The 23,077-nt window shown below is 44.8% G+C and overlaps 1 protein-coding gene across 3 annotated transcripts; it reads left to right on the top strand.

Moving 5' to 3' along the window:
- Positions 1-4,715: 4,715 nt before the first annotated feature.
- Positions 4,716-21,782, top strand: RNF135 (ring finger protein 135). 3 transcript variants are annotated; one of them, XM_032428813.1, is made up of 5 exons: positions 4,716-4,956; positions 13,970-14,119; positions 17,419-17,581; positions 20,053-20,142; positions 20,736-21,782. In XM_032428813.1, the coding sequence occupies exons 1-5, from the start codon at positions 4,765-4,767 to the stop codon at positions 21,263-21,265; spliced, it is 1,125 nt and encodes a 374-aa protein (XP_032284704.1). In that variant the 5' UTR covers positions 4,716-4,764; the 3' UTR covers positions 21,266-21,782. The 3 variants fall into 3 exon arrangements, with proteins under 3 accessions (XP_032284704.1, XP_032284703.1, XP_032284705.1); XM_032428812.1 differs by having other exon boundaries at positions 4,716-5,040; XM_032428814.1 differs by lacking the exon at positions 13,970-14,119 and having other exon boundaries at positions 4,716-5,040.
- Positions 21,783-23,077: the final 1,295 nt, after the last annotated feature.

Raw genomic sequence — 23,077 nt, 5'->3', positions numbered from 1 at the left:
CAATAGCAAAAACCCAAACAATACAATTTAAAAATGGACAGAAGACCTAAATAGATATTTTTCCAAAGAAGATGTACAAATGACCAATGGGTGCATGAAAAGGTGCTCAACATCATAATCATCAGGGAAATGCAAATCAAAACACCCATGAGATATCACCTCGCTGTAAGAATAGCTATCAAAAAGATAAGAGATAACAAGTATTAGCCAGGATGAGGAGAAAAGGGAACCCCTGGGCACTCCTGGTGGGAATGTAAATTGGTGCAGCCACTGTGGAGAACAGTTACAGAGGTTCCTCAAAAAATAATAATAGATATGCTGAGCGAAATAAGTCAATCAGAGAAAGACATGTATCATATGACCTCACTGATATGAGGAATTCTTAATCTCAGGAAACAAACTGAGGGTTGCTGGAGTGGTGGGGGGTGGGAGGGATGCGGTGGCTGAGTGATAGACATTGGGGAAGGTATGTGCTATGGTGAGCGCTGTGAATTGTGTAAGACTGTTGAATCTCAGACCTGTACCTCTGAAACAAATAATACAATATATGTTAAAAAAAAAAGAAGAAGAAGATAGCCGGAGGGGAAGAATGAAGGGGGGGAAATCGGAGGGGGAGACGAACCATGAGAGACGATGGACTCTGAAAAACAAACTGAGGGTTCTAGAGGGGAGGGGGGTGGGAGGATGGGTTAGCCTGGTGATGGGTATTAAAGAGGGCATGTTCTGCATGGAGCACTGGGTGTTATGCACAAACAATGAATCATGGAACACTACATCTAAAACTAATGATGTAATGTATGGTGATTAACAGAACATAATATAAAAATAATAATAATAATAATAGAACTACCATATAATCCAGTAATCTCATTTCTGGGTATATATTTGAAGGAAACGAAATCACTGTCTCAAAGAGCTGTCTGCACCCCATGTTCACTGCAGCATAATACACAATTGCCAAGACATAGAAACAGCCTATGTCTACATTAATGGATGGATGGATAAAGAAAATGTACACACACGCACGCATGCACGCACACACACTCACACACCTTGAGGGCATTATGCTAAATGAAATATATCAGACAGAGAAAAACAAATACTGTACGATCTCACACATGGAATCTAAAAAAGCTGAACTCAGAAACGCACAGTAGAATGGTGGTTGCCAGGGACTGGAAAGTGGGGGAAAATGGGGAGATGTAGGACAGAGTATAAATTTCCACTTATAGGATGAATAAATTCTGGGCATCTATTGTACAGCATGGTGACTATTGTTTACTATTCTATATATTTGAAAGTTGCTAAGAGAGTACATCTTAAATGTTCTCATCCACCTCGAAAAAAGGTAATTATGTGAAATGATGGAGGTGTTCACTAACCTTATTATGGTAATCATTTTGCAATATGTATGTGCATTAAATAAATCATCATATTGTACATCTTAAACTTAGAGACTATGTTATATGTCAATTGAGATATCTCAGTAAAGCTGGAGAAAAAAGTAATGTTCATCCACAGATTGTTTTTAAAAGAAACCAGCCCATCCATCTCATTAAGAGCTGTAATTCCAATACAATTTTGACTTTTTGTTTACTAATTATTTATATAAACTTATACTTGTTTTGATTGACTGCTAATAATAAGTTTTTAAAATATTTATTTATTTATTTGAGACTGAGCATGAGCAGGGAGGGGCAGAGGGAAAGGGAGAGAGAAACCCAAGCCAACTCTGAGCTGAGTACGGAGCCTGACTCGGGGCTGGATCTCATGACCCTGAGATCATGACCTGAGTGGAAACCAAGAGCTGGACGCTTAACTGACTGTGCCACCCAGGTGCCCTGCCTGCTAATAATAATTTTAATGATAAATCAATCTGGAAGAAAAGTTTAAGAAGAGCCTTTTTGTTATAGGAAGTAAAACAGATTTAAAATTTCAACATATATACATATTTTTATTGTAGAGAATTATTACAAATTGATAAAAGTGATTACAAAGTGATAAGACTTTCATGCATAAAATAGATTGCCTTAGAATATCATTCTGTGGAATTAGAAAACTTAGAATAAATGGATAAATTCCTAGAAATATATAAATTACCAAAACTGAAACAGGAAGAAATAGAAAATTTGAGCAGACCTATAACCAGCAAAGAAATTGAATCAGTACTAAAAAAAACTCCCAACAAACAAAACTCCAATGATGTGGGAAACAAAGGCAAAAGAAAAATTAAATTTCCTTACTATTTACAGCCCATTGACAACGCCTTTAAAGAGGCAGAGTGACCTTCCTCTAGGAATTCAGCTGCCTCAAGGTTAGTACTTTGTTAAGGGCAAAAGGCAATCTTAGCCCAAACCCCAGGATCCTGTAAGTCTACTTTAACCTATAAAAATTCCTTTGGGGGGGCACCTGGGTGGCGCAGTTGGTTAAGCGTCCAACTCTTGGGCTCTGCTCAAGTCATGATCTCATGATCCTAAGATCGAGCCCCGAGTCAGGCTCTGTGCTCAGCCATGGAGTCTGCTTGAGATTCTCCCTCTCCCTCTGCCCCTCCTGCTCCTGCTCCCCATCTCTCTCTCTTTTAAGAGTATTGTATTTTTTTTAAAGATTTTATTTACTTATTCAGGAGAGATAGAGAGGCAGAGGCAGAATGAGAAGCAGGACCCTGAGCTGAAGGCAGACGCTTAACTGACTGAGCCACCCAGGCAGCCCCTCTTTTTTTTTTTTTTTTTTAAGATTTTATTTGTCAGAGAGAGAGAGAGCGAGTGCTCATCAGCAGGGGGAGAGGCAGGCAGAGGGAGCTGAGCAGGGAGCCCGATGCTGGGCTCGATCTCAGGACCCTGGGATCATGACCTGAGCCAAAGGCAGAGGGTTAACCAACTGAACCACCCAGGCATCCTGAATTCTACGAAACATTTAAAGAAGAGTTAATACCTATTCTTCTCAAACTATTCCAAAACATAGAAAAGGAAGAACATAGTTCCCTGGAGAAAGTGGAATAGAAATGCAAATTCAAGAAGATGAAAGAATGAGAAAATTTCCAGTGTAAATGAAGAACTCCTTCATGTATTTTTACCCCTGGGCTATTTCCACCCCTACCCCTTTCTGGTAACCACTGCATGCTTTTGCATGAAACTTTTAGGAATTGTCCAAGAAAAAGTTTGAAGACCACTGGTTAATCTACTCTTTCAAGAAACTTGGGTGTCTAATAGAGAAGGAGACGTGGCTAGAGGGGTGCTTCTATTAAAGGAGATTTTATATTTTAAGATGGAAAACTTAAGCATGTGTCTTTGGTATTGTGCCTGTATTTCAGAAAAGAGAGGCATGGCGAAACAGTTTACCACCAATGAGGAGACTTCGGAACAAAATCCAGGTAATACATCAGGATAGGCTAAGTTATGCTGATGCCACAGCACCCACTAAACTTCCATAAGCTTAACATATCTCAAGTTCATTTTTCTCTTTTACTACATGTTCTAGTGTGGGTCTGCAGGGGGTCTGCTCATCTTCGCCACTCAGAAACCCACGCCACCAGATGATGGCTTCAACTCCATAAGTCAGGGCATTTGGCAGAAAGGGATACAACGACTTACTCACTAGCTTTTTAAGCTGGTGGAAAGGTAACAAGTATTCTGCATGTTTCAAGTGGGTCAGAGAAGCGCCAATCCCACCAGGTGCTGGAAAGAGCTGGAAACTTCAAAGAGTAGCCTAACAGGTAGTTCTATTGAACACTACTTGTCATTTCCAGTATTGGAAATAGCCACAAATTTGTATTATCTAGTACCTACTTCGGGGCCAGGCAAGATGGGGTGAAATAAAATATGAGATATCGTTAGTTCATTTCAACAGAGAGGTGGGGGGTTCTGGTCTCTGCCACTCAGTTACTGCTGTGTAAACCTGAAAGTTCCCTTGCCTCTTTGGGGCTTTGGGGAGGATGTGATGCTCTTCCAGCTCCAACGTTTTCATGCTGTAATGAGCTTGGGACTGGAATAAGAGGAGAGGAGGAAGGGAGCGAGCCCAAGGCGCGCGACCTCAAGAAAACAGACTTTCTAATATTTTTGTCCGGATGCCTGTTGGATAATGTGCTTTCAGCCAGCAGAGAGCAGTAAGGAGACGGTGGCACAGTTCTGCATTGTAACAGCTGTTTGAAAAGTCTAGGGGTCGCTCAACTTTGGCTGCGCGTTAGTATCACCCCGGGGAGGTGTTTTAAGAATCCCGGCGCCGGGCTCCACCCCAGACGATGAAACCAGATTCTCTGGGAGCGAAGCCCCAGCATCGGTATTTTTAAAGTTATGTGCACCGGGTATTCTTTAATCCTTTACTACTTGCTGGAGTGGCTGGGTGACATCTAGTGGGCGCATTCTCATAAAAAAAAGTTCTTGAACCGAACCCTCTCTTTCTTCTTCTCTCAAGGGCTGTCGGGCTTGCGTTTTAATAGGCCAGGGTGTGTGCGGTGGTGGTGGTGGGGGGAGGCATCAAGCTAAAGGGTCTTTGGGACATCAGCGGGTTCCTAGCGTTTGGGGGCGAGCTGATCTCCCCGCGCAGGAGGCTCTGACTCCGGCCAGCTCTGACCTAGGGCGCCCCGCGCCGGTCGGGGGAGGCTCAAAGTCCGCTTTCAGCGGGACAGGACACTGGAAAAAAAGGGTGGGCCGAGGCGGGGAGAGGAAGGCCGGGGGAGGAGCCGGAGGAGACGTTGCCGCGAGCGGGCGGTCCCCGACGAGGCCCTGACTTCCGCGCCCCGGCGTCCGGCGGGGCGGCCTGGTCACCATGGCGGGCCTGGATCCCGGCCCGGCCGTCCCCGTGTGGCTGGTCGAGGACGACCTGGGCTGCATCATCTGTCAGGGGCTGCTCGCCACGCCCGCTACGCTGCCCTGCGGCCACAGCTTCTGCCGCGAATGCCTGAAGGGCCTGTGGGCCGCGGGTAGCACCAGGCCCCCGCGCTCCTGCCCCACCTGCCGGGTGAGCGCCCCGGCGTCGCTGCAGCTGCGGAAGAACACGCTGCTGCAGGAGCTGGTGGACAAGTACAGCCGGGCGCTGCGCGAGGTGACGGACGGCCCCGGCCCCGCCCGCGCCCTCCCCCGCCCCGCGCCTGCGCCCCCTCAGCGCCTGCGTCCCCGCGTCGCGCCGCCCAGCAGCCGGTAGAGAGGCGCACCGGCTCTTCCCCGAATCCGGCCCGGCCTTCCTGCTCTCGCAGGGCTGGTCTCACTCTGAGCACTCCCGCTTCTAAGTATGAAGAAGCTGGGGGCGGCGGGGGGGGGGGGGGGAACCCCAGTCTCCTGACATCCAATCAGCCTGGCTGCTCTAGCTACTTCTTGGCACGTTTCCACTTCTTTCCAGTCTTTCCGCTGTCTGAACATTCTTCCATTGGGGTAAGATACAGCATAAAATTCGTCATTTCAGCCGTTTTTTATGTGTACAATTTAGTGGCATTAGTTATATTCTCAGTGATGTGCAGCTATCACCAGTTTCTGTTGCCACAAGGCCATCACCACAGAGACTCTGCACCCCTTAAGCAATAACTTCTCATTCGAACTCCCTGCAGCCCCTGGTAACCTCCAGTCTGTTTTCTGTCTCCATGATTTGCCTACTCTAGATATTTCATGTGAGTGGAATCATATAGTATTTGTCCCTTTGTGTCTGGCTTCTTCCACTTACCGAGTTTCCAGGGTTCATTCATGTTGTAGCATGCACCTGAATTCTGTTCCTTTTGGTGGCTGAATAATATTCCATTGTATGGATGTACCACATTTTGTTTATCTATTCATACACTGATGGACATTCAGATTGTTTCCACCTTCTGGTGACTGTGAGTAGCGATGCAGGAACATTGGTGTGCACGTAACCAAGTCCTTATTTTCAGTTCTTTTGGGTAAATACCTAAGGCGTGGACTCACTGAGTGGTATGGGAGTTCTATGTTCAACTTACTGAGGAACACAGCCAAACCATTTTCCAAAACAGCTACAACATTTTACATTTCCACCAGCAAAGTAGGAGTTGCCGATTTTTCCACATCCTTGCCAATACTTGTTATTTTTCATTTTATTTTGATTCCCCCCTCCTGCCACTTTTTTAGGATAGCTTTCCCATTAGGAGTGAAGTGCTTTCTCACTGCGGTTTTGGTCTGCATTTCCCTGAGATTGATGATGTTGACTGACCATCTTTTCATGTGCTTATTGCTCATTTATATATTTTCATTGGAGAAATGTTTATTCAGGTCCTTTGACTGTTTTTCAAAATTGGGTTGTCTTTTTTTTGTTGAGTTTTTTTTTTTTTTTAAGATTTTATTTCAGGGGCGCCTGGGTGGTTCAGTTGTTAAGCATCTGCCTTCGGGCTCCCTGCTCAGTGGGGAGCCTGCTTCTCCCTCTCCCACTCCCCCTGCTTGTGTTCCTTCTCTCGCTGTGTCTCTTTCTGTCAAATAAGTAAATAAAATCTTAAAAATAAGTAAATCAAATAAGTATCAAATCAAATAAGTAAATAAAATCTTTAAAAAAAGATTTTATTTATTTCAGAGAGAGAGAGATTGAGAGAATGAGTGGGAGGAGGGGCAGAGGGAGAGGCAGACTCCCTGCGGAGCAGGGACCCCCCCCCCCCCTCCCCACGCAGGCCTGGATCACGACCTGAGCCGAAGGCAGACCCTTAACCGACTGAGCCACCCAGGTGCCCTTTCTTGTTGAGTTTTAGGAAATCTTTATAAATTCTGGATATTAAACCCTTATCAGATATATGACTTGCAAATATATTCCCCCATCTTATGGTTGTTTTTTACTTTCTTGATGGTGTCCTTTGATGCATAAAAGTTTTAAGTTCTGCTGATGTCCAATTTATCTATTTCTTCTTTTATTGCTCTTGCTTCTGGCATCATATCTAAATCCATTGCCGAATTCTGAGTTCATGAAAATTTACCCCCGTATTTTCACCCAAGAGTTTAATGGTAATAGGTCTTATATTTAGGTTGCTGATCCATTTTGAGTTAATGTTTCTATATGGCATGAGGTAGGGGTCCAACTTTATTCTTTTGCATGTGGAAATTTAGCTGTCCCAGCACTGTTTGTCGAAGAGACTGTTTTCTACATTGAGTGGATTTGGCACCATTATAAAAAATCAATTGGCTGTAGATGAATGGGTTTATTTCTGGACTCCTAATTCTATTCCATTGGTTTTTTGGTCTGTCCTTATGTCAGTACCACATTGTTGTGATTACTATAGCTTCGTAGTAAATTTTGAAATCAAAGTGTGAGTCCGTCTGACTGTGTTCTTCTTTTTCAAGATTGTTTTGGCTCTTCGTGTCTCCTGCAATTCCATATGAATTTGAAGATTAATGTTACCATTCTGCAAAGAAGGCTGTTGGAATTTTGAGAGAGATTGCATTGAATCTGTAGGTCACCTAGGGTACGACATCTTTAATAATATTAAGTCTTCTTCCCAAAAACGTGAAATGTCTTTCCATTTATTTAGGTCTTTTTAATTTTCTTTTAGTGATGTTCTGTAGGTTCCAAAAATATAAGTCCTTTCATCTCCTTGGTTAAATTTATTCCTAGGCATTTTACTCCTTTAGGTGTTGTTATAAATGGAATTGCTTCCTTAATTTCCTTTTTTGGATCGTTCACTGCAGGTGTATAAAAACACACTTCTTTTTGGGTGCTGATCTTGTGCCCTTCAACTTAGCTAAATTCATTTACTAGCTCTAGTAGCTTTCTTATGGATTCTTTAGGATTTTATTTATAAGGTCATGTCCTATGTGAGTAGAGATCATCTTACTTCTTCTTTTCCAATTGGGATACCTTTTATTTCTTGTCTAATTGATTTGGCTAAAACTTCCAGTACAATGTTGGGTAGCAGAAGTGAAATCAGCCATGCTTGTTTTGTTCCCTATCTTAGGGGGAAAGCTTTCAGTCTTTCACCATTGAGTATGATGTTAGTTGTGGGCTTTTCATAAATTCTCTTTATTATGTTGAGGAAATTCCTTTCTATTCCTGGTTTTCTGAGTGTTTTTTTTTAATCATGAAAGGTGTTAGATTTTGTCAAATGCCTTTTCTGCATCAATTGAGATAATTTGTGTGTGTGTGTGTGTGTTTCCTTCATTCTGTTAATATGGTGTATCACATTGGTTTTTCTTAAATTGAACACCTTGCATTCCTGGGATAAATTCCACTTGGTCATGATGTGTTATCCTTTTAATATGCTGTTGGGTTTAGTTTGCTAGTATTTTGTTAAGGATTTCTACATCAATATTCATAAGGGATATTGGTCTGTAATTTTCTTGTGATGTGTTTATCTAGCTTTGGCATCAGGGTAATGCTGCCCTCACTGAGGACTTAGGAAGTGTTCCATCCTCTTCAATGATTTGGAAGAGTTTGAGAAGGATTGGTATTAATTCTTCTTTAAGTATTTGGTAGAATTCACCAGCGACGCCATCTGGTCCTGGACTTTTCTTTGTTGGGATTTTGATTACTGATTCAATCTCTTTATTTGTTATACCTCTGTTGAGATTTTCTGTTTCTTTTTGAGTCAGTTTAGGTAATTGGTGTTTCTAGGAATTTATCCATTTCATGTAAGTTATCTAATGTGTTGGCATACAAAGTTCATAATCTCTTAAATGTTATTCTGTAAGGTCAGTAGTAATGTCTCCACTTTACTTTCTTTCTGATTTTAGTTATTCATGTCTTCTCTCTCTTTTTTCCCCCCATTTCTTCTTTTTTAAATTAACATATAATGTATTATTTGTTTCAGGGGTATAGGTCTGTGATTCATCATTTTTTTTTTTTAAGATTTTATTTATTTGTTTGACAGAGAGACACAGCGAGAGAGGGAACAGAAGCAGGGGGAGTGGGAGAGGGAGAAGCAGGCTTCCCACTGAGCAGAGAGCCCGATGTGGGGCTCGATCCCAGGACCTCAGGATCATGACCTAAGCCGAAGGCAGACACTTACGACTGAGCCACCCAAGCACCCCAAGGGATTCATCAGTCTTACACAACACCCAGCGCTCACCACAACACATACCCTCCCCAATATCCATCACCCAGCCACCCCCATCCCCCTCCCTCCCCAGCAACCCTGTTTGTTTCCTAAGATTAAGATTCTCAAATGGTTTGTCTCGCTCTCCGGTTTCGTCCCATTTCATTTTTTCTTCTCTTCCCCTATGATCCTCTGCCTTGTTTCTTAAATTCTGCATATCATTGAGATCATATGATAATTGTCTTACTCTGACTGACTTATTTCGCTTAGCATAATACCCTCTAGTTCATCCACATCATTGCAAATGGCAAGATTTCATTTTTTTTGATGGCTATTGTAATATTGCATTATATATATATACCACATCTTCTTTATCCATTCATCTGTTGATGGACATCTGGGCTCTTTCCATAGTTTGGCTATTGTGGACATTGTTGCTATAAATATTGGGGTGCAGGTGCCCCTTCGGATCACTACATCTGTATCTTTGGGGTAAATACCTAGTAGTGCAATTGCTGGGTCGTAGAGTAGCTCTATTTTCAACTTTTTTTTTTTTTTTAAGATTTTATTTATTTGATAGAGAGAGACACAGCGAGAGAGGGAACACAAGCAGGGAGAGTGGGAGAGGGAGAAGCAGGCCTCCCACGGAGCAGGGAGCCTGAAGTGGGGCTCGATCCCAGGACCCTGGGATCATGACCCAAGCCGAAGCCAGACACTTAACGACTGAGCCACCCAGGTGCCCCTATTTTCAACTTTTTGAGGAACCTCCATACTGGAGGTTGAGGAACCTCCATACTGTTTTCCAGAGTGGCTGCACCAGCTTGCTTTCCCATCCTCTCTCTTTTTCTTTATCAGTCTAGCTAAAGATTCATCAGTTTGTTGATTTTTTCAAAGAACCAACTTTTGTTTCATTGATCCTCTCTATTGTTTTTACATTCTCCATTTTATTTATCTCCAATAATCTTTATTATTTCCTTCCTTCTGTTAGTTTTGGGTTTGGTTTGCCCTTTTTTCCCTAGTTCCTTGAGGTATAAACTTAGGTGATTGATTTGACATCTTTCTTCTTCTTTTTTTTTTTTTTTAAGATTTATTTATTTATTTATCAGAGAGAGAGAGAGAGAGAGAGAGCACAAGCAGGGGGAGCGGCAGAGGCAGAGGGAGAAGCAGGCTCCCCACTGAGCAGGGAGCCAGATGCGGGACTCTATCCCAGGGTCCTGGGATCATGACCTGAGCCAAAGGTAGATGCTTAATGGACTGGCCACCCATGCGCCCCCCCTATAATATTTTTAAACAGAGTTGAGGTCACATTGTATAACCAGGTTATATCCTCTTTTTTTTTAATTTTAATTAATTAATAGAGTTTATTTTTTAGAGCAGTTTTTTTTTTTTTAAGATTTTTTCTTTTTTTCTTTCTTTCTTTTTTTTTTTTTTAAAGATTTTTTTTATTTATTTATTCATGAGAGACAGAGAGAGAGAGATGCAGAGGGAGAAGCAGGCTCCCAAGGAGCAGAGAGCCTGATGCGGGACTCGATCCCAGGACCCTGGGATCATGACCTGAGCCGAAGGCAGACGCTTAACCATCTGAGCCACCCAGGCGCCCTCTTTCTTTATTTTTTTTAAAGATTTTATTTATTTATTTGACAGAGAGAGACACAGCGAGAGAGGGAACACAAGCAGGGGGAGTGGGAGAGAGAGAGAAGCAGGCTTCCCGCGGAGCAGGGAGCCCGATGCGGGGCTCGATCCCGGGACCCTGGGATCATGACCTGAGCCGAAGGCAGACGCTTAACGACTGAGCCACCCAGGCGCCCCTGATTTTTTCTTTATTTGACAGAGACACAGCAAGAGAGGGAACACAAGCAGGGGGAGTGGCAGAGGGAGAAGCATTTTAGAGCAGTTCTAAGTTTACAGAAAATTGAGCAGATAGTATGGCAAGTCCCCATTTGCCCTTCATAGTTTGCCCTATTATTTTTTTTTTTGAATTTTTTTTTTTTTTAAAGATTTTATTTATTTGACAGAGAGAGAGCACAAGTAGGCAGAACAGGAGGGAGAGGGAGAGGAAGAAGCAGGCTCCCCACCGAGCAGGGAGCCCGACGTGGGGCTCGATCCCAGGACCCTGGGATCATGACCTGAGCCGAAGGCAGACACTTAACCGACTGAGCCACCCAGGCGCCCAGTTTGCCCTATTAACATTTGCATTGGTGCGGTACATTTGTTGCAATTGATGAATCAACATTAATATGTTATTCACTAAAATCTGTAGTTGAGCTTTGCGCGGTGGCAGTATTGTAGCCAATGAGTTTATCCAAGGCGTGATTATTGCCAATTGAAACCAAAACCCACAGTTGATATTAGGGTTCACTCTGTGTTGTACAGTTCTATAGGTTTTGACAAATGCATGATATCACGTAGCTACAATTATGGTGTCATACAATTTTACTGCCCTGAAAATCCCCTGTGCTCCACCTCTTTGTACCTTCACCCCAACCCCTGGCAACTGTGGATCTTTTTACTGTCTCTTTAGTTTTGCTTTTTCCAGGATGTCATATAGTTAGAATCATTCAATTTCTGGCCTTTCCGGATAGGCTTCTTTCACTAAGCAAAATTATGGTTTGTGGCTTCATAGCTCACTTCTTTTTATTCCTGAAAAATATTCCATTACATAAATGTACTACAATCTATCCATTCACCTTCTGATGGGACATATTGGTTGCTTCCATTTTTTTTGTGATTATGATTAAAATTTGTTTTCTTCTTTTTTATTATAAATACAGCATTATCCCTCAGGTCTTTAAAACTCTTTGCTAATGTTGCTTATGATAACTGAATATACTTCCCATTGGCTGTTAAGTAAGAATGATTGTTTTTGGATGGTAGAATATTGGATGATTTAAAACATTCCCTCTTTTTCATGCTTTGCTTTTTTTTTTTTTTTAGATTTTATTTATTTGAGAGAGAAAGAATGAGCAGGTGGAGTAGCAGAGGGAGAGGGACAAGCAGTTTCCCCACACACACACAACACTCAGCAGGGAGCCCGACTTGGGGCTCAGTCCCAGGTCCCTGACATCATGACCTGAGCTGAAATTAGATGCTTAACCGACTGAGCCACCTGGGTGCCCCTCATGCTTTGCATTTTCTAAATTCACTGCAATGAGTGTGCATTTCTTTTATGAATAGAAAAAACAATATACTTTTTTTTTTTTTTTTAAAGATTTTATTTATTTATTTGCGAGAGAATGAGATAGAGAGAGAGCATGAGAGGGGGGAGGGTCAGAGGGAGAAGCAGACTCCCTGCCGAGCAGGGAGCCCGATGCGGGACTCGATCGCGGGACTCGAGGATCATGACCTGAGCCGAAGGCAGTCGCTTAACCAACTGAGCCACCCAGGCGTCCCAACAATATACTTTTTTTTTTTTAAGTTTTTAATTTGCTCCAGTGCCAGGATAAGGGCTCCTCTCTTCAGTTCCAGCCACCTGAATATTTAGGAGTGGGGCCTGGAAATTTAAGAGCAAATGGTGTTACCAGTGGTCGGCTACCTCCCTCTCTAAAGTAGCCTGATTATGGCTTCCAAAACACATACTATTTTGAGGGACATCAGGCTTCTTAGAGTTGCAGAAGGTCCTGGGTCATTTCCAGTTTTTGAGGTCCCAGCATGATTTTAAAAATGTGATATATCAAAACAAAGTTATAAAAACTCTGGTTTATTGACAGTTGGATAATGAACACGTTGTATTTCTGTGACTCTGTATAGGACCCCTTTTGGACGTAATGCAATGTTCACCATTTAAGTCTGGGCCCTGCCTGCCTCTGATGAGTGCCACCAGATCTGGAAGTTGCCAGAATGTTCGCTGCAGAACTTCCACTCCCAGCCAGGCAGCTGAGCAGATCAAGGTCTTTAAATGGGGTTATTTAGCGCCCTCTAGTCTGAGTGTCGCTTTAAATGATCAGGATGTCAGGGGACCTGGCTGGCTCAGTCAGAAGACCATGTGACTCCTAATCTCAGGGTTGTGAGTTTGAGCCTCATGTTGGGTGTAGAGATTACTTAAAAAAATAAAGTCTTTTATTTTTTTTTAAAGATTTTATTTATTTATTTGACATAGCGAGAGAGAGCACAAGCAGGAAGAGCAGCAGAGGGAGAAGCAGGCTCCCTGCTGAGCAAGGAGCCTGATGCGGGACTCGATTCCAGGACCCTGGGATCATGACCTGAGCCTAAAGCAGATGCTTAACCGACTGAGCCACCCAGACATCCCAAAAATAAAGTCTTTTAAAAAGTAAAAACTAAATCTGGAGGATGTCAGTAATCAAATAAAAGGAGCTTGTATCTGTGCATCACTTTAAAGTTTGAACATCTGGGGCGCCTGGGTGGCTCAGTGGGTTGAGCATCTGCCTTGGTCCTGGGATCGAGCCTCACACTGAGCTCCACACTCAGTGGGGAGTCTGCTTGGGATTCTCTCTCTCCCTCTGGCCCTTCCCCTGCTCATGCACTCTCTCATTTTCTCTCTCTCTCAAATAAATAAATAAAATCTTAAAAAAAAAAAAAAAGTCTCCCAAGATCCCTGCACAGTAAACTGGTAGAGTGTCTGCATTGTTGAAGAGGAGAAAGAGGGAGGGTCACTTTTAATTTGAAAGGAGTGGTGAGGACACAGGATGACTCTGGTGAGAGTGGGTCTTCAACCTCTCCAGTTGAATGCCCTCCACTGCCCCACTCACCTTACCAGCTCCACCCACCCTGCCAGGCTCTCAGCATCTCTGCTCTGACCTCTGTTCAGAATGATGAGCCCGCACGTCCCTTTAGGCTTCACTCTCACACCCCGCCCCCCAGCCTGGGGACGGGTTCTGGTTCCCTGTTATGGCCACGGGACAATCAGTAGGCATGCAAAAGATCTGGGGCATCTACCTCCTTGTCCTCTGGACATTTTTGTCACTCTGTTGCCTGCTTCCTTTATGCAGTGTTTACAGCTCCCTCTGTCTAGAGCTGGGTCCTGGGTCCAGCTTTGGGTTCTGCTTTGTTCTTTTAAAGGCAGCGGCACAGAAGAGCATCCCAGAAGTTGGGCGTGAGCTGGCGGAGTTGGTGGAACAGCTCGTAGACATTGTCAGGAGTCTTCAGAGTCAGAGGCACCTCCCCGAATCCAGACCAGACAATGAAGGGAGCACCCCGAGCATGAGCATGGTAGGCTCAGCCCAGAGGGGAAAGCATGTGCCGGGGGCGGGGCTAGGGACGGCTTCCAGCTGGAGCCACGGGAATATGTTGGGAGTTGAAGGATGCAATAAGTCTTCATCTTTTACCATTTTCTTACTGTCACACATGGATGACCAGAAGTGTGCAATGCTTGAGGTGAGGTAGGGGGGCTTCAGGTGGGCTAGATTCCATCCTTACCTCTGCACCTAACCAGCTCTGAGATCTCCAGGGACCTCTATGCAAATCCTGCAGACAGTCTAGTCCCCATCTTCATTGACCTTTCAGCAGCCTTTGACCACACCTTCATTCCTGAAGCTTTCTTTTCCCTTAGCTTCCGGGACAGGAGTCTTCTGACCTTCCCCTGTTTCTCTATGGCTGCTCCTTCCCCAGCTGTCTTGCAGGCTCACTCTCTTTTCCTCTCCTCAGCACCAAAATGCCCAAATTTCTCAAGGCTGGGGGGTACATCCCTTTTTCTTCCCCACTGAGTGGTCTTCCCCACACCATGGCTTTAATTACCACCCCATGCGCAAACATAGCTCCAGCCTGGACCCCTCTCTGAGCTGTGGTCTGCTATCTTCCTTCTCACCTTTTCCTCTGTGTATCTCAAAGGCACATCCCATTTAGAATGTCCCAAACTGTCCCAAACTCCTCTGGGAGTCCCCATCTTGGTGACTGGCCCTATGATCCTTCTAAGGACACAAGCCAGGAACCTGGGAATCATGTCACCCCCTCCCTCACCGGCCTAAACATCCCCAGAGCCTATTTACTACTCTTGAGCTCCTTGGAGACATCTCTGATCCAAGCCTCTGATCATTTCTTTTTTTTTTTTTTTTTTTTTTTAAGATTTTATTTGGGGCGCCTGGGTGGCTCAGTTGTTAAGCGTCTGCCTTCGGCTCAGATCATGAACCTAGGGTCCTGGGATCGAGCCCCGCATCGGGTTCCCTGCTCAGCGGGAAGCCTGCTTCTCCCTCTCCCACTTCCCTGCTTGTGTTCCCTCCCTTGCTGTCTCTCTGTGTCAAATAAATAAAAAAAAATCTTAATAAAAAAAGATTTTATTTATTTATTTGAGAGAGAGAGTGAATGAGAGAGAGAGCACAAGCTGGGGGTGGGGGGTGGCAGAGGGAGAAGCAGACTCCCCACTGAGCAGGGAGCCCAGTGTGGGGCTCCATCCCAGGACCTTGAGATCATGACCTAAGGTGAAGGCAGACACTTAAGCGACTGAGCCACCCAGGCTCCCCAAGCCTCTGATCATTTCTTGCTTGGATTGCTGCAATAATTATTTACCCCACTCTATTCCTGCTGGTCTGCTCTTCTCGTGGTTGTCAGAGCGACCCTCTCAAACACAAATCTGATTTACAACATCTCCAGTGACATCTGCTTGTGTGGGATTAAGACCCAAATCCTGGCTGTCCTCACAGAACCAACAGGGCCCTGCAGGCTCCTTCCCTGTCTGCCTGTCCTGTCTCCTTCCAGCCGGCTCCCCTCCCCCGCCACTCCCCGGGCTCTTCAAGCTTCAGCCACTCTGGCCCCTATCAGTCCCCCAGTGTCATACTTCTTCCCACCACAGGGTGCACCCCGTGGAATGTTCTTTCGCCCTGCCACCTAGATAACGCCTCTCATCCTTCAGACCCCGGCTAGATCATCACTTTCCTGGAGAAACCTTCACTGATTTCCTCGAACAAGTCCCTCTGTTAGAGGCTCTTACGATTTCATTTGCAGCAGTTACCACAAGTTGCAACTTGATAATGATGGGTGCCATAATTTATTCATGTCTGTTTTCCCTCTTCCCCTGCTCTGGACTCTAAGCTTCATTAGGGTAGAGACCCTGATGGCTTTTGTTCACTCTTGTATCCCCAAGCTTAGCAAGGTGCTTGCCACATAGTAAGTGCTCAGCAAATACTCAGGGGTCTTCAGGGCTGCAAGGTGTTGGGGGGAGGAAAGCCTGAGAGTCTGACTTTCACACTTGACATTGCATTGGTTTGATGTGAGGACTAAAGAAGCTCTGGTCTAAATAAGTGCTCGAGGGGCGCCTGGGTGGCTTAGTCGGTTGGGTGTCTGCCTTCAGCTCAGGTCGTGATCCCAGGTTCCTGGGATCGAGTCCTGCATTGGGCTCCTTGCTTGGCGGGGAGCCTGCTTCTCCCTCTCCCTCTGCCCCTCCCCACCATTGTGCTCTCTCTCTCTCTCTTGCTCTCTCTTTCAAATAAATAAACAAAATCTTCAAAAAAAAATTTTTTTTTAATTAAAAAAAAAATAAGCGCTCAAGTGGTGGGAAAATGCAGGACGATAAAATTCACTGTGGTGATTTAGTTCACCTCCGTGAGCTGTAACTTCTTTTGTAAAAGGGGGGTAACCAACCTACCTTGGAAGGTTGTTACACAAATTAGAAGTAAGCCACATGAAGTACTCAGTCAGTGGTGCCTGCTACTTTACAGTTGGTAAGAAGAGTGGAAAATAAGAGTATCCAAAATTGGGAAGGAACATCAGGGGCCAAAGGTGGCACGGTGGGAGCAGATGAGAGGCTGTGTTGGGGAATAACAGGACCCGAGGTTAAAGAAAGTCAGGGAGCATGTGTTGGCAGCCCCAGAGAGCTGGGAGGGCCTGGATGCCTGGCCACATATCTACACTGGTTCTTGAGAGGAGAGGTGATAGAATGATAGCCTTCCGGGGAAGATTATTATGGCCTCTGTGGCTGATCTTGGTGACTATCTGTATTATTTATTTTGTAAAGCCCCTAGAGGATGGGCTTACAAATTTTACTACTTTTTTGGGTATTACCTAAGAAATCCACATTTATTGTACATAATACTAGAAAATGCATAACAGGTTTTTTAAAAAAATTTTTTTTAAGATAATTTATTTGGCAGAGAGAGATATAGCGAGAAAGGGAACACAAGCAGGGGGAGTGGGAGAGGGAGAAACAGGCTTCCCGCGGAGCAGGGAGCCCAATGTGGGACTCAATCCCAGGACCCTGAGATCATGACCTGAGCCGAAGGCAGACACTTAACAACTGAGCCATCAGGCGCCCTGAAAATGCATAGCAGTTTAAAGAAAACAAAGGAACATCGTCTGTAACCCCACCACCCAGAAATAACCACCCTTTAATATTTTTGCTGCACTGTGTGTTCTTCCAAATTGCTTTCAAGGCATGTAGTTTGAGGACCTAATTATGTTTTTAAAAATCTGTGAGGAGGCAAGTAGAAAATGATAGATGGCAGAATTAGAATATACTATTTGCTGCACGCCTTAGGAAACTTCAATTATTTAATTTGTTTTTAATGATCCATCAATAGTCTTCTTCTGGTGGGGTGGACCTTTCCTTGGCTTCTTCAAAGCCAGTGACTTCCAACACACTCGAGAGAAAAACGAGAGACATTCTACATGACCTAGAAGAAATCCAGAAGAAATTACAGGAAAACTTCACGTGGAAAGAGGCCTTTGAAGAACAGCCGCAGGGTGAGTTGATTTTATTGGGTGAAAGAGGATTAAATATGGAAGTTGGGGGAAATGACAAAAACAGTGACAAATAGCTTTGTTTTTTGGGGATAGGATCCCAGAGCCCAGCTGTGTTGTCCCTGTGCTGTTGTAAATGAGGAAGGGGTGGGCGGAGGTGTTTTTGTGGCTGGATACGTGTTTTGGGTATGGCTGGAGGTATGATGTCACCTAGGCCTTTAAAAGATAGAAACTCATTTTCCAAGACCTTTACATCCAGAACCTAGACCTGCTTTTGCTGCTCGCCTGTGTTATCAACCTGAGGAGATTCAGAAACAGGCTGCTTTTTATGTTTAACTATTAAATGTCTTTGTTAACAAAGCATGCGACTTTGTAAATTGTCCTTGATAAGTTTAATTAAAATATCATGTGTGGTAAGTATGCTAATAGTAAACAGTAACAACGCAGAAAAGAACCTCTCTGTCCTGACTTTGGAGGTTCTCTATTGTAACCCTTGTCACCACTGAAGAACAATTCACACCTGCCCCTTAGACGTGAGCTCTGGGTTCCCTCTGTTCTGCCTCCTGCTCTTGCCACTGCCAACTTTATATACTTTAGAGACATATCTCTTATAACTATTTTTATGTTTAAATGATCTTGCTCAGGGCGCCTGGGTGGCTCAGTCGTTAAGCGTCTGCCTTCAGCTCAGGTCATGATCCCAGGGTCCTGGGATCGAGCCCCGCCATCGGGCTCCTGGCTCAGCGGGAAGCCTCCTTCTCCCTCTCCCACTCCCCCTGCTTGTGTTCCCTCTCTCGCTCTCTCTCTGTCAAATAAATAAGTAAAATCTTTAAAAAAATAAATAAATGATCTTGCTCTGCTTAAAAAGTTATTTTTTATTTAAGTGGAGGAACTTCATCCCTTGGGAAAAACTCAAGGAAACAAGTGAGAGCACACTTTATCAGTTGTTCCAAAAACTGAGAAATAAGTGCCCTCTTAGCTCCTGTGTCCCGCTAAATTTAGATTGGGTTCCTTAGTGATCTTATTTACTTAAATTTAAAATCAATATTTAGGGGCTCCTGGCTGGCTCTGTTGGTGGAGCATGCAACTCTTGATCTCAGGGTTGTGAGTTCAAGCCCCACGATGGGTGTAGTTAAAAACAAAATCTTTAAATAAATAAAATCAATTTTTAGATTTTGGGGTTAAATTAAAAATTTTATTTTTTTTTTTTAAAGATTTTATTTATTTATTTGACAGAGAGAGACACAGCGAGAGAGGGAACACAAGCAGGGGGAGTGGGAGAGGGAGAAGCAGGCTTCCCGCTGAGCCAGGAGCCTGATGCGGGGCTCGATCCCAGGACCCCAGGATCATGACCTCAGCCAAAGGCAGATGCTTAACAATGAGCCACCCAGGCACCCCTAAAATTTTATTTTTTTAATTTTTATTTATTTATTTATTTATTTATTTATTTATTTATTTATTTATTTTTATTTGACAGAGAGAGACACAGCGAAAGAAGGAACACAAGCAGGGGGAGTGTGAGAGGGAGAAGCAGGCTTCCCGCGGAGCAGGGAGCCCGATGTGGGGCTCGATCCCAGGACCCTGGGATCATGACCTGAGCCGAAGGCAGACGGTTAACGACTGAGCCACCCAGGCGCCCCACCCCTAAAATTTTAATCCAGGGGTGCCTGGGTGGCTCAGGCAGTTGGCAACTGCCTTTGGCTCAGGTCGTGATCCCAGGGTCCTGGGATTGAGCCCCGAGTCAGGCTCCCTGAGAAGCAGGGAGTCTGCTTCTCCCTCTCCTCCCCACTCATGCTCTCTGTCACTATTTCCGTCTCTCTCTCTCTCAAATAAATAAATAAAATCTTAAAAAAATAAAATGCGAAATGCTTGTGAGAAATTAAAAAAAATAAAATTTTAAATTCAGAAATCAAAACAATATAAAAGCTTACAGTGAAGGTCTCTTTCCCACCCTCATTCAATTTTTCTATTGCCCTGCCTCTGTTAACTGCTTGTATTAGTTTCTTAAGTGCCCATTCAGAATTTACTTATGCAAGTAACAGTTTAAGGCACTGATGGGGGGGGGTGTCATGGATATTTTGGGTGTTGGGGTGCTGTGATCCCCTAGACCTATAATTTATTTGATAGATATGCACATAACACTTACTTCCTATGTAGCTGGCACTACGCTTGGTGCTTAGAACATAAAGATGAACAAGGTCTGTATCAGCAAGGAGCTTAGAGCTTACGGGGGGGCGGGGGAAGAAACACACAGTAAAAAAAAGTCCACAGTGAGAACATGGGGCTGCACATACCTGAGGTGGATGTTCTGCCTGATCCAAGTCTGACACTAAAAAAATATGTGAGGAAATGTGATGAAGCAGACAAGCTGTGTGCCCTGATCACGATGTTTGGATACCTTGTATTTGCCTTTTATTTGTTTATTTATTTATTTTTGATGACACTTTTTCCCCTTCCCGATTTTCTGAAATCCTTAGTGGAGGTCCAGGAAGCTCCCTATTCCTCTTCATGTCCGCTGCCTGACCAGAGCCACCCAGCCCCCAAGAGGGCCTCCCGGTTTGCTCAGTGTAAGTATGTGGGCTGCTGAACACTTGGATTTGGCCGGCCACGTCCACCTTTCTGCTGCTGGGTCTCTCCTTGGCTCACAAGGGGATCTGATTACAAAGACAAATGGGATTGAAGACTCCCAAATTCCAGGCTGTGCTGAATGGGATTCAGAGACAGCTACCTGAAAGAGGCCCAGTGGGGAAGTAAAAATTAAGATGGAAAAAGGGTATTGTGATTAGAACAATACTAGGGATGTGTACAGAAAACTGCAAGTTGATGTACTTGTTTTAATGCCAGTATGAATAAAACTTTATCACACCCAAAGGTACGAAGCTGCTTTGTGCGGGGCACATGGGTGGCTCAGTCAGTTAAGTGTCTGCCTTCCACTTGGGTCATGATCCCAGGGTCCTGAGCATCGGGTTACCTGCTCAGCAGGGAGTCTGCTTCCCTTCTCTCTCTACCCCTACCCCTCCTTTCTCCCCCCCCCCCCCCATGCTCTCGCTCTTGCTCTCTCTCTCAAATAAATAAATAAAATCTTTAAAAACAAAAACAAATCCCAAAGCTGCTTTTTGCTATTAGAGCGAGCCAGTCATATCCTTGCTCTTTTCCTCAGGGGCCATCTGTCCGACCTTTGACCTTCGCAGCCACTCCTATAGCCTGGAGGTGTCCAAGGATGGCCGGGCCGTGACTGTATCTCGCTGTCCACAGACCCATCTCGGGAGTCATGAGAGGTTTGTGACCTGCCAGGCCTTATGTTCCCAGGCCTTTTCTTCTGGACAGCAGTACTGGGAAGTGGACACTCAGCATTGCAGCCACTGGGCAGTTGGGGTGGCTTCCTGGGGGATGAAGCGGACCCAGATCCTGGGAAGGACCAGGGACTCCTACTGTGTAGAGTGGAAGGGGACTAGCCAGCTCTCTGCATGGCACATGGTCAAGGAGACTGTCCTTGGCTCAGACAGACCTAAGGTGGTGGGCATCTGGCTGGACCTGCAGGAGGGGAACCTTGCCTTCTATTCAGTGGCTGATCAGGAGACGCTTCTGTATGAGTGCCCGGTCTCAGCCTCCTCTCCTCTGCACCCCGCCTTCTGGCTCTATGGCTTAAATCCTGGAAACTCTCTGACTATAAGGCCAGTAAGGGTGTAAGGGTTCCCTGGGTGTCAGAACCTGGTGGTTTCCTGGCCTCTCCCTCTGCTTTCAAGCCGGTGGCACCTCGACAAGAGTCCCACTTCCGGAGTTAATGGGTGTGCCGTAAAGGGCTAACTGCAGGCTTGGGATGGGCAGACTGCACATTCCCAAGAGAGCGTGGGCCCTTGACTAGTTGCTGGGAGGCAACCCCTAAGCCCTTGGGGTATCCTGCCTGATAAGAGTGTTTGTTTACTGGAGGGTCTTGGGCCAGGAGGTATCAGCTTGACCTCTGGAGGGACTGGAGACTAAGGCCTGCCCATGTGGCCGACCCCCAGGAAAAGCCTCGGCACCAAAGCTTGGGGGAGCTTCCCTGGTTGGCAGTCTCCTTGTACATTGTCACACATTGTTGCTAGGAGAATTAATACTGTTGTGTGACTCCATGGGGAAGGAGAGTTGGTGTCTCTTTGGCCTGTGTCCCATGTGCCTTTTTCTCCTGCAGATTTTAATCTGTATCCTTTCACTGTAATAAATTGTAACCAAGACTACAATCGCTTTGTTGAGTTCTGTGGGTCATTTTAGTGAATCACTGAACCTGGGAGTGGTTTTAGGGACCCTCCCCCTACAACACGGGGGCAGGTTATCCATTGCTGTGGAATAATACTACCATCAATGCAGTGGTTTCAAACAGCGCTCAGTTATTAGCTCAGTTTCTGTGCACCAGGCGTTAGGGCACAGTTCGATGACTAGCATCACCAGATGCAGTCAAGGGGTGACCTGGGGCCATGGTGGCATCTGAAGCTCACCTGGGCAAGGATCTCCTTCCAAACTCACATGGTTGTTGGCGGCATTCAGTTCCCCGTGGGTTGTCAGACGGAGGGCCTCGGTTTCTTGCTGGCTATTGTCTGCGGGCCACCCTCAGTTCCTTACCCCATGGGCCTCTGGAACGTAGCTGCTTACTTCCTCAAAGCCAACGAGGAAGAGGTGGTCTCCTAGCCAAATGGACATTAGATCTTATATAATGTAATCACACAAACATAATCACATACATCCTGTGGCCTTTGCCCTATTCTGTTGGTTAGAAACATACCACAGGTCCTGCTCACGCTTACTGCAGGGGAAGGGATTAGGGAAGAGCAGGAATACCAGGAGGTGGCGGGCATGGGGGCCCCTTACAGTCTGGCCAACACTGGGTGTCATTTTGTTCTCGATTTCCCCTGTTTTTAAAAACCATTTTATTACATGACAGAACAGATACAGAAAACTTCATAAAACACATGTGGAATATAATGAATTATTATAGAGTAAACACCCTTATTAACTACCTTTGGGTCAAGAAATAAAACCTTCCTATCCCCCCCTCCCAGAAGTTCCTTCACATGTCTTGTCTCAATCACATGACCCTGCTTCTACCTGAAAGGAATCTGACTTTTACAGTAATCACTTCCTTGAATCTCTTTAGAGTTTTAGCACCCAAATATGCACCCCTAGCCACAAGAGTCTTACTCATGTAAAAAAAAAAAGGATGTCTTTTTCTTAACTGCTTTGTTGAGATATAATGTACATACTATAAAATTCACCTATTTAAGGTGTACGGATCGGGGGACACCTGGGTGGCTTAGTTGGTTGAGCGACCGACTCTTGATTTCAGCTCAGGTCATGATCCCAGGGTCCTGGGATCGAGCCCCGCTTCAGGCTCTCTGCCCAGCAGGGAGCCTACTTCTCCCTCTGCCTCTGCCTGCCATTCCCCCTGCTTGTGTGCTCTCTCTCTCTCAAATAAATAAATAAATGATCTTTTAAAAAATAATCTTTAAAAATAAATAAATAAATAAA

This window comes from Phoca vitulina, unplaced genomic scaffold (assembly GCF_004348235.1).
Source record: "Phoca vitulina isolate PV1807 unplaced genomic scaffold, GSC_HSeal_1.0 scaffold40, whole genome shotgun sequence".
Classification (NCBI taxonomy): Eukaryota; Metazoa; Chordata; class Mammalia; order Carnivora; family Phocidae; genus Phoca; species Phoca vitulina.
Note: the sequence above shows the minus strand (reverse complement) of the source record. Positions and strands in the feature narration are given on the sequence as shown.

Bases quoted from the DNA above. Each gene is read 5' to 3' on its own strand.
- RNF135 (XM_032428812.1), top strand. From the start codon at position 4,765: ATGGCGGGCCTGGATCCCGGCCCGGCCGTCCCCGTGTGGCTGGTCGAG. The intron at 5,041-13,969 runs GTGACGGACGGC...GTTCTTTTAAAG, and splicing joins ACAGCCGGGCGCTGCGCGAG to GCAGCGGCACAGAAGAGCAT. The intron at 17,582-20,052 runs GTGAGTTGATTT...TGAAATCCTTAG, and splicing joins CTTTGAAGAACAGCCGCAGG to TGGAGGTCCAGGAAGCTCCC.